Source organism: Momordica charantia, assembly GCF_013281855.1.
Source record: "Momordica charantia cultivar OHB3-1 chromosome 6 unlocalized genomic scaffold, Mcharantia_2.0 BLBB01000006.1, whole genome shotgun sequence".
NCBI classification, from domain to species: Eukaryota; Viridiplantae; Streptophyta; class Magnoliopsida; order Cucurbitales; family Cucurbitaceae; genus Momordica; species Momordica charantia.
Genome location: NW_028275164.1, coordinates 23,340,312 through 23,354,410, shown reverse-complemented (window position 1 = coordinate 23,354,410; position 14,099 = coordinate 23,340,312). Strand labels below are relative to the sequence as shown.

The following is a 14,099-nucleotide window of genomic DNA, read 5'->3' as shown; positions in this document are numbered from 1 at the left end:
GGTTCGAAAGAGACAACGTTATGGACTTCGCTTAAGGTTGGCTTAGCCTCGCAGGTCCTACCCTAACAGTCGACCTAGGCGTTTTGGAGTCTATTCCTATATTTCGCTTGCACGTTAATTCAACTCACCTCTTCGAGTATGACGCTTCGCAGGCCAGAATTCGTACTCAACAGATTGCGTTATTGATGAATTAGCCGCAATTCCCGCCGGCCGCTGGTGAGACAATTCCGATTGACCCAGGTCTTCCCAAATCAAAGTTCATATCAAGTGGTTGGTCTGTAGTCGTCGGAACCAAATTGTCGAAGGTCCAAAGGCCGAAATGAATCACCCTACTTTTTTCTGCCATTGATTTGATCAGAATCATTCCTAAAGGTTCAATCCTTGTTGCATTATGGACCTTCCACACCGATTTCATACCACCTAATATTTCGTCGGAAGAAAAGAAAAAGAAAAATAACCCTTAATATATAGATTATCGACACATCGAAATTTTTTTTTCTTTTTTTTTTTTCTAATCTTTAAGTACGACATATCGGAATAATATACCGGTTGATGCTCTTGCAAGCTCAACCAAAAGGGCTGAAATCTGAGCAGCGGGAAAACGAGAGAAGAAAAATGGGCAGTAGAACAAATTTCTACAAGAATCCTTCCATCTCCTACAAGAAGGATTTGAATCTCTCCTCCGCTCTTCAGAACCTAAGAGGTGATAATTCTTATTCAGTTTACTTTCTCCCCGAAATTTTGTTTGGATGTCTGAGAAAACGCCGGAAGAATCAACTCAGTGGATAATATGGCATCAAGCTACCTCTTTAATTTGTCTAATGGAAGAATAAACTTGTAATTCGGATGAGAATTTTTGCTTCCAGCATATGTAACATAACGATTAGAGTGGAGAACTTGGTGCAGCTTTATCTGTTGGTTTATTATTTGATCGTCAAGCATGTTTATGCTACTTTTCGGATTGCTGAGATTGTTTTCTTTTTTAAAAATTTCGCCAGCATATAATATTGCTACCGGTAATGCTCCTCTGACCGAAGAACAACCACCTCCCGTCGTGAAGAAGAATGAGAACCGGAAACGCCACCGGGAGCCAGAATTGTCAAGTAATCCAAAATATGATGTTGGGTACAGTGACGGACCTATGTCACATCAAGATTATATTGAGAGGAGAAGGTACGCTGAAATGTTTAATTCTTGATTTCCAATTTTTCAAGGCATGGAAGTTTTTCTTGTAGCTGATTGTTAGTGTATAATCATGCTATTGAAACGGAATTTAATGCCAAATCTCTTCAATGCTGACAGAAAAGAAGCAAATAAATCTCAACCTTACGAGATCCTTATGGAAGATGTTTTGGTAATTGAATTTTCTGGGTTTTAGTTCATAGAGAAGAGAACTTACCTACGAATGCCACTTGAAATTTTTGTTTCTATGGCAGGGAACTTCCAGCTCGGGCTTGAACTTGGTAGGATATGAAAGTAAGCTTTCAGGGCATTATTGTTATAGTTCTTTACTCGATCATACGTTGTATAGGATTACTGGGGTTTGTTATTTCTACTTTTTGATGTTGTCTTCGTATGTTTCCAGAAATTCGTACCGTGACTGGACCTAAATGGAACTTATTTCTTGTTGTTCATGATTTTTGAAGGATTAAGCTTCCATCTGGCATATAAAGTAGCATCCATCATCGTGAATGGGTCCTTTTGATGTTTCAAAAAGCTTATGTTATACTCATGGATTAGACACGTTCTCGTGAAATATTGTACTTCTCATTCTAAGAGACCACCTTCAAAAGATTAACTTTATCTGAATCCGAAATTTGAATACCCATATTTCTTTATTTTATTGTTATACTCATACATTGGATAATGTTTCTTGTTTGAACGATTCTACTCATTATTTGCTGATATGGTGGACTATTAATCCCCTCTCGTATTTGGAAGAAGACATAGGATCGATTCAGCTATCCAATGTTGCTTTGTTCAATTTTGCTTTTTTATTTTTTCAATGTTTCACATAATATATTTTTATGGGAAAATATTTAATCGTTTGCAAATTTCAACATGATATGCATTCTAACTATTTATATGGATGGAAAGTTTTTGATAATCAACTTCCTGTGCATCTGATATTTGTTATTGATTCATTATCATGGGAATCATTTTCATTTCATTTTTACATGTTCATTAGGTGATGAGAGCACGTCTTCAGAAAGTGCAGTAAAGCAAGATCATCAAAATTCCAGTTTGTTCTTGGACTCAACTATCACTTTTAAATAATTTCTCTTTCGTTGCATAGGTTATTGTTATCATGGTAATAGTGTCAAGTGGCTTAGCATCAATAAACTTTAATCTTGATTTTTAATTTTCCAAAGTTCATATTTAATACATTTAAATCTGCAATCTGCATATTGGCACAACTAGTCAGTCGTTGATTTTGGTATCTAATTTCACTGTTTCTTAGGTCCCTTGAATGAATTTGAGGAAATTAAGAGCAAAAACGAGCAATGCTTCGCCATTGCAGGAGAACCTGTTTGTGTAGTATGTGGTAGATATGGAGAATACATATGCAATGAAGTGAGATGAGAACAATTCATTCAATGATTTCACTCACATTAAACTATTGATTTAGCCCATCCTCAGTCATTATGCATGATCATTTTGATAGACAAATGATGACATCTGCAGCATGGAGTGCAAATTGAAGCTTTTGGAAATTCTTAAACGGAGGGAGGTATTTTTGCCTACCCTTATATATGATGATAAATGATGATATTGTATATAATGATTCTGATCCTTCTTTCCCTTTCTTTTCAGGAGTCTTCAAACAGTGAAGTGAAAGATGTTGCATTACCAGAAACTAAGCATATCTTGCCTTCCCCAGAGTTTGAGGAGGACACCTGGGATTATAAGAACCATCGCTGGTCCAAAAAGAAATCCAATCTTTGTACTTATGAATGGTAAATTTCTCTTCCATATCTTTTGTAATTATGATCATTATTTGGGAATATCAAATATTATTGTTATAGGAAGTTGACATAAATGTTTCTGATATTTAGTACAAGTGTTTCTGATATGGAGTACAAGTGTTTCAATTATCTTTTTTTGTATTACATGGTTTTCTAGTTCATTCTGGGTGGTCACCCTTAACCTTTGCACTTCTAATCACAGCTGGAAATGTCAGAAGCCAGGACACCTTGCTGAAGATTGTTTGGTTAAAACCAGTAACCAGGTTCACCATAGTAATTCATATAGAATAATTGAATCTCCAGATCATTTTGGGTCCTAGATTTGCTATGGTTAGTAATGCTTGACTAATGACTTTGACTTGCTTGTCTGTCCAGGTAATGCAACAAAAGACTTACAATATTATACCCGGTGATCTCCTTGGACTGTACAAAAGGTCAGGAACATGCTAATTGTCCATATTTTATGCTTTTACAAATTCTCATCACGGCTAGTCTTTAGTTTTAATACGTTAGAAAATGCCTACAATTTGATGGTAAATGCATTTGTTATCATGCCACGAGAGGTAATAAACCAGTGTGTCAACAAGTTGTATGACATGTTGAAATTTATACAATTCATTTTTCCAGGAATTATAATTATTTACTATTTTTTTAGTTTCCTTTCTCATAAAGCACAATATTTTTGTGTTATTAAAAAAGGAAATAATAACTGTATTCTATTTCCCACGTTGAGTCAGGAATTTATCTAAATAAATGTCACCTCCACTTTCTTGAACTCTTGATAGTTAGTTACACTCTATGTGGTCATGAGGTGGAGGCGTGGAGGCAGCAACGAGCCAAGATTTAAGATTTAGAGTAATTTATAGTTGTAAGCAGAATTTTGTCTGAAAAAGACTAATAGATAAACTGGCAGGATTTGCAATGGTTGTGTGGATTGTTTGTTAAAGAATATCTGATATTCAAATCTCCGAAATAGATTTCCTTGATTGTTCTTAACAGATGTAAGATGGATCGATAACTCACATATTAATGTAAAAGTAAAGATGCCACTAACATGAAATTGGTGTGCTTTGCATGCTTTGTGTCTGCACAGATGTTACCAGATAGGAAAAAATTTGTCAACGGAATTGTGCAACGAATGCAGCTGTTCATTTAGTTTGGCGACATGTCTTGATTGTAGCAGTGTTTACTGTGACAGGCAAGCACTTCCATGCATCCCTTCTCTTTGTTTGTATGTTTAGGATGGGTTCTACTTAGATCATATTTCGGTCTTATGTCTCTAGATTTTTTCTTCTCCATAAACTGGACTTAATTTGGTTAAAGAATTTTCTTACAAAAAAATAATAATGAGTACCAGAAAGCATTATAGTGGGAATTTAATGTCTTAAAAATCCAAGATTCAAATCCGGGATTCATTTGCATGTGCATATAGTCATCAATTCAAGGTTTTGACTGCCACAGTTTTCATGTAGGTTGGCTGGATACTCGTGGTATTTAAGGAAAAAAAAAGAAAATCATTTCAATAGTATTTAAATGTTATTTTTTTAAAATTTTCAGAAGTAGACATACCTAGTAGTTAGAGTGAAACTATTTTCAAAAGAATAATGTAACGAAGGTTATTTTGTATTATTGGTGAATTATTTTTTTAAAATGACTGGTAAACTTCTTTCTTCTAATGCCTCTCACTAGTATTTCATGTGTGTGTTTTAACGCTCAGAAATTGATTTGGAAGTTTCTTTGTTTACAGTGCAGGTCATTTAAATGAGCATATCCACGCACACCCAACTCATGGATTATATTACTCGCATAAACTCAAACGTCTTGTAAGTGTATAAGGCAGTCCATATCTTCTGTTTGTTGTGTATACTGTTGTAATAGCCTAATAGGTTTGCATTGATAAGTTCTACTTGACCGTAGATGAGATTAAATTACCATCTATGGTAATACTTCTAGCTGTACACTTTAAAAGTGTATTTTTTCTGTAGTATTTGGAAGGAACTTAGATCCTTGGGTTTCTTTTTTGATGGTCGTAAACTTTAGATCTTATATTCCTTTTGTCAAAGGGTGACAAGTTTTCTGGCCTTGGCTAAATCCGGTTTGGTCAAGGATAAGGTTCAAAGATGATTTATAAAAACAGGCATTTGATTCCATTATTGTTAGGAACTGGTCTGGGCTGTCATTTTTCTCATCTAGCTTCTCTCTTACCAAGTTTTCATACTATTCAAGGTTGAGGAGGCAGTCTGTGAGTTAACTTTGCTTAGAGATTGCATATACGTGAAAACAAGTATTTCCTTATTTTTGGGGCAAATCACTTAATTTACCCATTAGTTGATAAAAACCTATGGGCAAATCATTTCATTTTACTCATTAGTTGATAAAAAAGTATTTATTCTCAACTTCTTTCAACAGTATATTAGTTCTTGAACTAGTCTTCGTATGATATTTATGGAATGACATTCATTTAGGTTTCTGAGGCTAAAGATCCCCAAAATGATGTAAAATAGTCCTTTCATTTCACTCTCTTAAATTCACTTACAATGACTCTTAAGATAAAAAGAGCAAAATCAATTGAAAATTATTGAGACTGTTTGCATAAAGAAAAAATATACTAACGTGTCGGTTGATAGGGAGTTGGGGTGCCTTCCTTGCTGACTTCAAGGAGGGTGGCTCTATCACTAAGCAGGCTGGTAGAAATGACACAATAGTAAATTAAAATTACAGGGTTGGGACTGAGCCTCAATTCTGAATCGAGGAAGAATTAACTTATTTATGATTAGTATGCACTCTCTTATTGGCATCCTTAATTCCATCATGTTATTTATCTCTATTGTCTGTAGTGTTTTAAGGCAAATTGTTTCTCTCCCATGCTTTGAGTGACTTTTCATCTATTTTAAATGTGGCTTCACCTGTGTGATAATCACTTCTGCATGCAATAAAAGCCATCACACCTGTCATTTTAGTGATCATTTTAACTATCATCTTAACTGATGCTAAATCATGGTCGGCATAGGTAAAATGTTGCAAATCAACATGCAAGGTGACTGACATTAAGGATCTTCTGGTGTGTCATTACTGTTTCAATAAAGCTTTCGACAAGTTCTATGATATGTATACTGCAACTTGGTAAGTATGTGGCATGTGCTATATTGTAGATTAAGACCCTCAAAAAAAATTAAGAGGTTTTGAGATTAAGTTGAGATCACTTGGGAAGATATGTATGTATTACTACAGTAAGTTATTTTTTGTTCCGAAAATTTGTAGAAGTAGATACCAATTCTTAGCTTATAAAGAATAAATCAGTGCTCTTGCAAGAGTTCTTGACAATTGACAGACCCCTCTCCCACCAACTTAATTATCATCTTACTTCCAAATTGAAAGTGGTAAAACTCTCTCATGGGAAAATAACATTTAAAATTTAATCTACTATTTCCTTCTTCGCTTTTCTAAACTTGGAGTTCTGTATCCATTGTTTTGTCTCATTTTTCTATTTGATTGCATATCTGAACGCAGGAAGGGAGTTGGACTCTCAATCATATCAGGTTCCATTTGCTGCGAAGATCACTTCACGTGGTACATATCCCAAGTTTTGTTTTTTTTTTCTTTATCACTTTCTTAAAGCTTCATTTTCTTGTCATACGCTCTCCACTTCTCTAGTCCAATCTATTAGAGTCATCCGGTGTTCCAATTGATCAGTATTCTTCAAACCGTCCCAGTAATGAATCATGTTTGTCTCTTCATTTACTTGAAACTTAATTTAAAAGGCATTTTCCTCTACATTTACTCTCAATTATTAGATTTAATACTTTTACGTGGGATCAGTTTCTAAGGTTTCTTGTAATTATTAATTAGGTGTTATTCTTTTGTCGGACTGTTTTTTTTGTATGTCCTTCTATATTCTTTCATTTCTCTTGATTAAGGCTCGATTTCTCATTTAAAAAAAAAATTATGTTTCTCTCTTTAGTTAAATCTTCATTATTTTCAAACCAAACAAAAAACCAAAGTTTCTGAACTTATAGGAGGATTTGAACTATCTGGACAGAGCTCGACTAATATCGCTTATGTGTTGCTGCAATGCTAGGCATCGGATGAACTGTTTCAACGCGGATGTTGAGGACAACGCCTATATCATCAATAGGAATGCTCAAAAAGATAAGTCCATTTCCATTAGTGATTTCATTTTCTGAGACGTCAAGAGTTCAAAGCAACTCAACTTGTTCCTTCTCTTTAACCTTCCCTCGTAGTTCCTATAGCTTCAGATCAAGATGTATTTATGAGGATTTATTTGATCCTGCGTTGGAGTTGGAGAACGTGGTGGACTGGGAAAATCATGTGCTACTCTCTCGTTCTTAATTGGATGTGTTCAATTTGAGGATTCGATCATCTTTTGTTGTTTTGTATTTATTCTTTTTATTACGAAACATGGGTTACTTGTTGGGATTTGTATTAATTTTCAAGACCTCCCATCAAAGGAGTATTGAGAATGGAATAAGTTGCGAATTTGAATCTAGTTCAACTGGTCAATACATTATAACTTCGGCATTATAACTTGGATAAAAAAAAGTGAGAAGATAGAATTCTCACTCATACGTTGAAATAGAGAAAAAGATAAAGTTAAATTGACAATTATTTATTTAAATATTTTAGAAAGATGTTGGAATTTTTTTAATGATCAAATTAAGTTAAAAGTTTAATTTATAGACTAGAAGTATAAACATCAGTTGATTCATCAAGGTAGTTCAATTGATTAAGTTATACATTTTCAACTAAAAAAATTATGGACAAAATATATTTTTGGTCTCTGAGGTTTGAGGTGGGTGTTTATTTGGTCTATGAAATTTCAAAATGAATATTTTTGGTTCCTAAGGTTTGAGGTAAGTGTCTAATTGGTTCCTGAAGTTTTAAAATGAATATTTTTGACCTTTGAGGTTTAAAGTAGGTGTCAACTTGGTCCCTGAAGTTTTAAAATGAACATTTTTTATCTCTGAAATTTGAGAAATAGTTATAAATGGTCTTTTTTTTACTGTTAATTAACTAATATTAAAATAACGTGACAAATTGCAATTACATTGTTTATTGTAGTTGTTGATGTGACAAATTATATTAAGTAAATGATATATGTCCGATATGAATTAATTTAATTTGTCACATCAGCAACTACAATAAACAATTTAATTGCAATTTGCGGAGAGAAGCGATCCTTTTCTTAGTGCCCATACAACACGATCCTCTCCTCCCCAAGTCTCACCACATTTAATAATATGAATAAGGTTGATCCAGCTATCAACTTCCCAATAAAAGGACCTCATCGGAAGCCCAAATCCCAATCATTCTCACTACCATTCCAGCAAGCAGCAATTCTGGGCTCCTTTTTAGTGGAAATATTAAACAAATGAGTGGAGATATTAAACAAATAAGGAAAAACATCGTTGAGGGGCCTCTCTCCTATCCAAATTGAACTAATCATACATACATATATTTTAAGTTGAACTTGAATTGACAAATAATTCATTTTTTAATTTATTATTTCAACCTTTTTTTTTAATTTTAATTAAAGATCTCTGGAAAGTTCTAATCCAAGTTCATGTTATCTAGAAAATACTTAATATTGTATCTTCCACATCGTTAACTCGTCGATGGACCAATATGTTTAGTTGGATTGAACCGGGTCGAGTTGACTCCATCCATTGATTGGTTCGGTTCACAAAATAATTGAACCGATTTGTTCGATCGATTCGGCCAAAACCGAACCTTACCCAACCTATTTACATAAATTGTGATTGAGTTTCAGAGTTTTAGAGAATTTCTCCGAAGCACGATAGACGAATAACGTGCTTTCGTCTATAATTTCAATTTTTGTGGAACTTTGGTTTCAGCTTTTGAATCTCTCATCAATTCGAAGGGGTTTTCTACCGATTAATTTGTACAGATTTGTAAGGTATATTGTGATTCCCCATCTTTATATTCTCCCTCCATGCAATTTTGGTATTCTTGTTCGATAGGTACAATATATGAATGATGAGAATTTTCGGGTCGGAATTCTTGAAGTGAGTTAAAAAAATCAATGGTTTTCATGAAGGATCGATTAGTTTGAATTTCCGAAATGTCATATGTAAATTCCTTTGGTACCGCCCCAAGATGTTCTATTCGTTGCAAACCAGAACTTCCTATCTCTGATCTTGAAAATCAAATTCAGTTTCGTGTTGTCTTACAAACCCTAATTTTGGCTCCCTCGTTCCCTCTTGTTGTAACCCCAAGTTCTCTAATTATTTTTATTTTAAGATTTAAATTTTACATTTGGATTTCTCCCGATTTTGGATAAATTAGAATTTAAGTTTAATTCGTGGGTTAACATAAATTAATTTTTCAAATTTTGGAAGGAGATTTTTAATCAAATCTTAATTCAAGTTTTGGAAATTTAATTTTACTCGTGAATTTAGGATATTAGATTTTATAATTAAATTAATCTCTCAAATAAATATTCTCAAAACCTATTGTGACATCATATTTAGTTGGGGTAAAAAACGAAATAACCCTAGTTTCATCTTCTTTTTCCACTTCCTTTGTTGCCCTAGCCGCCACCCACCCCTCTTCTTCTTCTTGTTCACCGACGACGGTACCACTCTGACGGCGGACGACTCCACACGCAGCAGCGCACGTGGTAGCAGCAAACTCCGACGTCCCTCTCTGCAGCGGTGCGACGAAACCCACGCGATTTCAGCCTCCACCCGCGTTGTTGAACGGATCCGTTGGAGTTCGACGGCCGGTGACAAGCTCTGATCAGAACCGGCGGCGCGACAGCACTCCTGCAGCAGTCCACGACAGTCTGAGCTTCGATCCGCCGGCGGCGTATTTTCCTTCGGAACCCGACGGTATCAGCGGCTGCCAATAAGATCCGGAAAGTCTCTCGTTCAGATCTGACGTCCCACTAGCAAACGACGATCAGCTGTAGTCTTCTCTTCTACCCACGACCCCTCAACGACCCACGAACCCGCGACAGCACGTGAATCAACGATTCGGTGAGCCGTTTTGTGATCCCAACGCGAGCAGTAGTATTCCGGCGCATTTTGGCTTTGACCCATACCAAATCGTAGCTCGATTCATGATACCCATCCTTGTTTGAAGCTAGAATTAAGTTACCCATTACTTTTCGGTATCGAACCAGCAAGCTCGAAGCTTCTTGGACCCGGATTCGGAAGCTCAAGCCTTCTCGACGTTGACCCACTTCTAACCTAAGAGGTTTTGGTGTGAGTCAGCAGGTAACGACTCACCTAGACTTAGTTTCGATTAAATTTAAAAGTTTTGAAGCGAACTCTAACCCAAGTTTGATTGTTTTTGGATTTATGAACCCTTCGGCGAGTTTAGTAGTCTGTTAGGACTTTGGTGTAAGTAGCCTCTTACTTTAGGGGATTGTTCGTTGCTGGTATGCTTGGTTGCTTATTATGTTATGTTCTCTCTTGGCTAAATCATGCTTCTCGTTAATTATTCTAACATATTGATCTTGTTGTTGGATGCATTGTGAATGATATGGATATAGTAACTTTAAATATTTATTTCTTGTTGATGGAAGATGTGTTAATTGTTCCGTTACTGAGAGTGGATATGCTTATGGTATGATATCATTACCGTGGTTTGGTGTTTGAACTGAATTCTGGAGAAGTATATTGCTGGATATATTATTGAATTATGGATAGTTATGTAAGTTGTGTGTTTATAGTGAGTTCTTGTGAGATTTATTATATAGTGAAAGCATAATGACATACTGGTTCATGATTAGTATCTTTGTCTGTGGTTATGATAGCATGCTGAAATGTATTTGTGAGCTGAGTGATGCATGGACCATGGCTTAAGAAAGCATATAGTAGGACTTCGGTGAGAGTTGGTTCTATTATGAAGTGAATGGGTGAGTATCAGGACCATAGGGTTGACACGACACTAGTTGGGTATCGAGGCTTTGAATAAATGGTCGAGGGTCGATACGCCAACTTTGGACAAAGATGAGTGTCGATGCTTTGAATAAACGGTCGAGGGTCGATGCGATGAATCTTAGAGAGAAGGCAAGTATTGGGGCCTTGAAGGGAAAGGACAAGGACCAATACGTTGCAAAGTCATCAAGGCCTGAATAGATGGTCAAGGGTCAATGCAACAGTTCGAGGCCTTGGGTGCAAAGGTCAATGATCGAACGCCAAGCGTCGTAAGGAAGTGTCGAGGCTCTGAATAGATGGTTAGGGGTCAGTACGACTCGAAGGAGTAAGTCTTGGAGGAATATGAGAGAGAATGAGTGAATCATGATGTGAGGATTGGGTTTTGACACGTAGTTTTCATGTTTAGTTGAGTTTATATTATATAAAGCAAGATGACTTATTAAGCATGCCATTTGAAATCCTTGTAAAGTATGTTGTTTATGCGTGACCCTTCAAGTAAGGAATGCTTACTGAGTACATGTTGTTGTACTCACCCCTTCTCCTTTTTCCTTCTAGATTTTGTAGGTAACGAGGTAACGTACGAAATGGTGATGGTGAGGAGGAGAATTGACTGGAAGGACCATACAACGTTGTGTTACTTTGTTTTCATTTTTAGATTGAATAGTGGAAGTTTTTTCTTTTAGCTTGATTTTATTATTTAGTTAATTGTTTAGTTTTGTTTAGATTCCTTTTGAAGAACGCTTTAAAGTTGTCATTATGAAACCTTTGAGATTAACTTTAGTTAAACGAATAGCTTTTGATTCATTATCATTTGAGGTTTCTCGTAGTGGATAGTTTATGGTTGGTAAATGTGGATTAATTTGCCTTAAACGAACTTGTTGGTCAAAATTGTAGTTTTTTTCTTTGTTGATGGTGTTGAGTGAATAGAAGGTCTTAGTAATGTGCCCCCATTTATTTTGTTGATGGTGTTGAGTGAATAGAAGGTCTTAGAGCGGAGTTGTTCTTGTAGATTGACTTAGATCCTAGGTTGTTGAGTGTTATGGTCTTTCTTGGTCTCCTTCTCCTCTCCATCACTAGGTATGTGGACTTGTTACCTTATGGTTGGTTGATTTATGGACTTATTATTCTCTTATATTGACTTTATGCGCTTATGCTTAACATGATTTGTTTTATGAATTGCTACGATTGATGATTAGTTACGCGTAGGATGCTCCCTTAGTTAACTAGATAGTTTTTCTAGAGTAGCTCAGAACTTGACAGTGGCGCAGTCAGGTCGCAGGGGAATGCCGGGGCAATTGGGACAATTAGGGCCGAATTCGGATTCCGAATCCTAGACTTGGGGCGTTACACTTATCTTTCCTGGTTACTTTTGCATAATCTCTAGAAGCTGTTTGGCGAATTTATTTGTTGCAATTTGTTTTAGCTACCGGGATTTCTTCTGAATTTTATCGCCTGCAGGGAAGTCGTAATCTTAGTTCCTAGATTTGGTGATCATGGGAGGTCATGGAGGTCTGAATATTCTTCCTCAAAAGCGATGGAATGTGTACAACTACGAGAACAGGGAGAAAGTGCGGCGAGATGAAGAAGCCGCAGCAAAAGAAGAACAGCTTAAACGCGAGCAGGCAAGGAAACGGGATGCCGAGTATCGTCTTGAGCAGCTTCGTACTGCACGGGGTTTAGCTCCAGTGAATGACGTTGCGAGGCCTCTAGAATCAGACCTGAAACCTGGTCACATAAATCTATTTGAAGGAATCAAGATTTTTGATCCAATTAATGGTTCAGAGAACAGAGTTGAAGATGGATCTAAGAAGAAGAGGATGAAGAAGGAAGAAGTGGAAAAAAAGGTTATCACAGCTGAAGACGAGAAGTATAAGTTAGGTTATGGTGTTGCTGGAAAAGGAGTCAAGTTGCCATGGTACCTTGAGAGGCCTATGGATGATTCTGATAGCGATGAAAATGACAGTTCATCGAGAGTGGTGAGTGGGGATGTAAAAAAAGGAGAAAAGAAAACCTTGGAAGAACTGAGAGCCGAGCGTTTGAGGCGAGAGCAGAAGGAGAAGGGAAGGGAGCGTGCTCTAATTGCAGAGAGAAGCCGGAAGATCGGGTCAGCTTTTAGAGAAGGAGATTCATCATCCAGGAGGTAAGCTAAGCTAACAACAATTTTCTTGTCTTTCTTATGTGTTTGGAGAGGTCATGTTACATTACTTTCTTAAGCCATAGGATTACCTTCTAATGGGATTATAGATGGTTAGATTATAAGGAAATCTATTTTTATTCAGAAAACTTGAATTCTTTTGCTTGAGAAAAACATTATGAAACTACAAGTTCTTTTCTTTCATTCAAGAACTTTGAGGCAAATCAAAATTATCACCGACTTTTTCTGACGCAAACGATCTATTATCCTATCTCTATATTTTATTCATCAATCTGCAATCCTCAGAACATTTAGGCCCGATTGATGGGTTCAGAATCATGTCATTCACTTGTAAACATAAACATGTTCAGAAGAATAAGGCATCTCTCTTGACCATGCAGGTGGAAATCCAGACGATAAGGACACATATCCTCAGGATTATGATATCATCTTGGTTTTAGCTTGCAGTTTTTGAAGAATGCTGACTTCCAGTATATTGAGATGATCTTTTGAAGTGCAAATTCTAAGCGTAAAATGTTATTTGCATCTTATAATGGTGTGATGCATTTCAATGCTCTTAAATGAAGATCCCAGGGAATTGTTTATGTTCAAAGCCCTCCTGAAAATTTTGATACTCTTTGGGTGAAATTTATGTGGGCCTTGTGGAATATGTAATTTGCAGTTCGTGCGGACAAATATGTTCTCAACTCTCTACTGGAATCCATTGTACTATTCTCATATGTAAGTGAAAACTGATCCGAGTTTGTCAAAAATTTCAAACTTCATCATTTGTTTTTACTAGTAACAAGGCAATTGCAAATGTCTCAATAATGCCTTATTTCTTTGAAATTAGTGTGAAAAAACACATTCTTACTGTACCAATCCATCTGTGGAGTAAAATGCAATTTGTTCAAACTGCATAATTTAAAGGTTAAATTATCACAATCAACCATCTTCCGAAATGTAGAATATAAGAAAAATGTAATCCTACAAAAAAAAATCTTGGTGGGTGGCTTTATAAACTTCAAATTAGGTGTGTTAGGCTGGATTTGAAGCTCATGATTTGTAAAAATAAAT

At 36.0% G+C, this 14,099-nt stretch overlaps 2 protein-coding genes across 2 annotated transcripts; both read left to right on the top strand.

Moving 5' to 3' along the window:
• Nucleotides 1-543: 543 nt before the first annotated feature.
• LOC111021991 (uncharacterized) lies at nucleotides 544-7,473 on the top strand. Its single transcript, XM_022299137.2, has 15 exons — nucleotides 544-703; nucleotides 999-1,173; nucleotides 1,303-1,354; nucleotides 1,437-1,476; nucleotides 2,189-2,242; nucleotides 2,462-2,574; nucleotides 2,666-2,731; nucleotides 2,815-2,957; nucleotides 3,169-3,229; nucleotides 3,342-3,400; nucleotides 4,060-4,164; nucleotides 4,714-4,789; nucleotides 5,977-6,089; nucleotides 6,477-6,536; nucleotides 7,045-7,473. The coding sequence occupies exons 1-15, from the start codon at nucleotides 553-555 to the stop codon at nucleotides 7,148-7,150; spliced, it is 1,374 nt and encodes a 457-aa protein (XP_022154829.1). The 5' UTR covers nucleotides 544-552; the 3' UTR covers nucleotides 7,151-7,473.
• A 2,011-nt stretch (nucleotides 7,474-9,484) lies between these two features.
• LOC111021987 (leukocyte receptor cluster-like protein) lies at nucleotides 9,485-13,795 on the top strand. The gene is made up of 3 exons (XM_022299133.2): nucleotides 9,485-10,222; nucleotides 12,347-13,028; nucleotides 13,424-13,795. The coding sequence occupies exons 2-3, from the start codon at nucleotides 12,382-12,384 to the stop codon at nucleotides 13,440-13,442; spliced, it is 666 nt and encodes a 221-aa protein (XP_022154825.1). The 5' UTR covers nucleotides 9,485-10,222; nucleotides 12,347-12,381; the 3' UTR covers nucleotides 13,443-13,795.
• Nucleotides 13,796-14,099: the final 304 nt, after the last annotated feature.

Bases quoted from the DNA above. Each gene is read 5' to 3' on its own strand.
- LOC111021987 (XM_022299133.2), top strand. From the start codon at position 12,382: ATGGGAGGTCATGGAGGTCTGAATATTCTTCCTCAAAAGCGATGGAAT.
- LOC111021991 (XM_022299137.2), top strand. From the start codon at position 553: ATGCTCTTGCAAGCTCAACCAAAAGGGCTGAAATCTGAGCAGCGGGAA. The intron at 3,401-4,059 runs GTCAGGAACATG...GTGTCTGCACAG, and splicing joins CTCCTTGGACTGTACAAAAG to ATGTTACCAGATAGGAAAAA. The intron at 4,790-5,976 runs GTAAGTGTATAA...TGGTCGGCATAG, and splicing joins CGCATAAACTCAAACGTCTT to GTAAAATGTTGCAAATCAAC.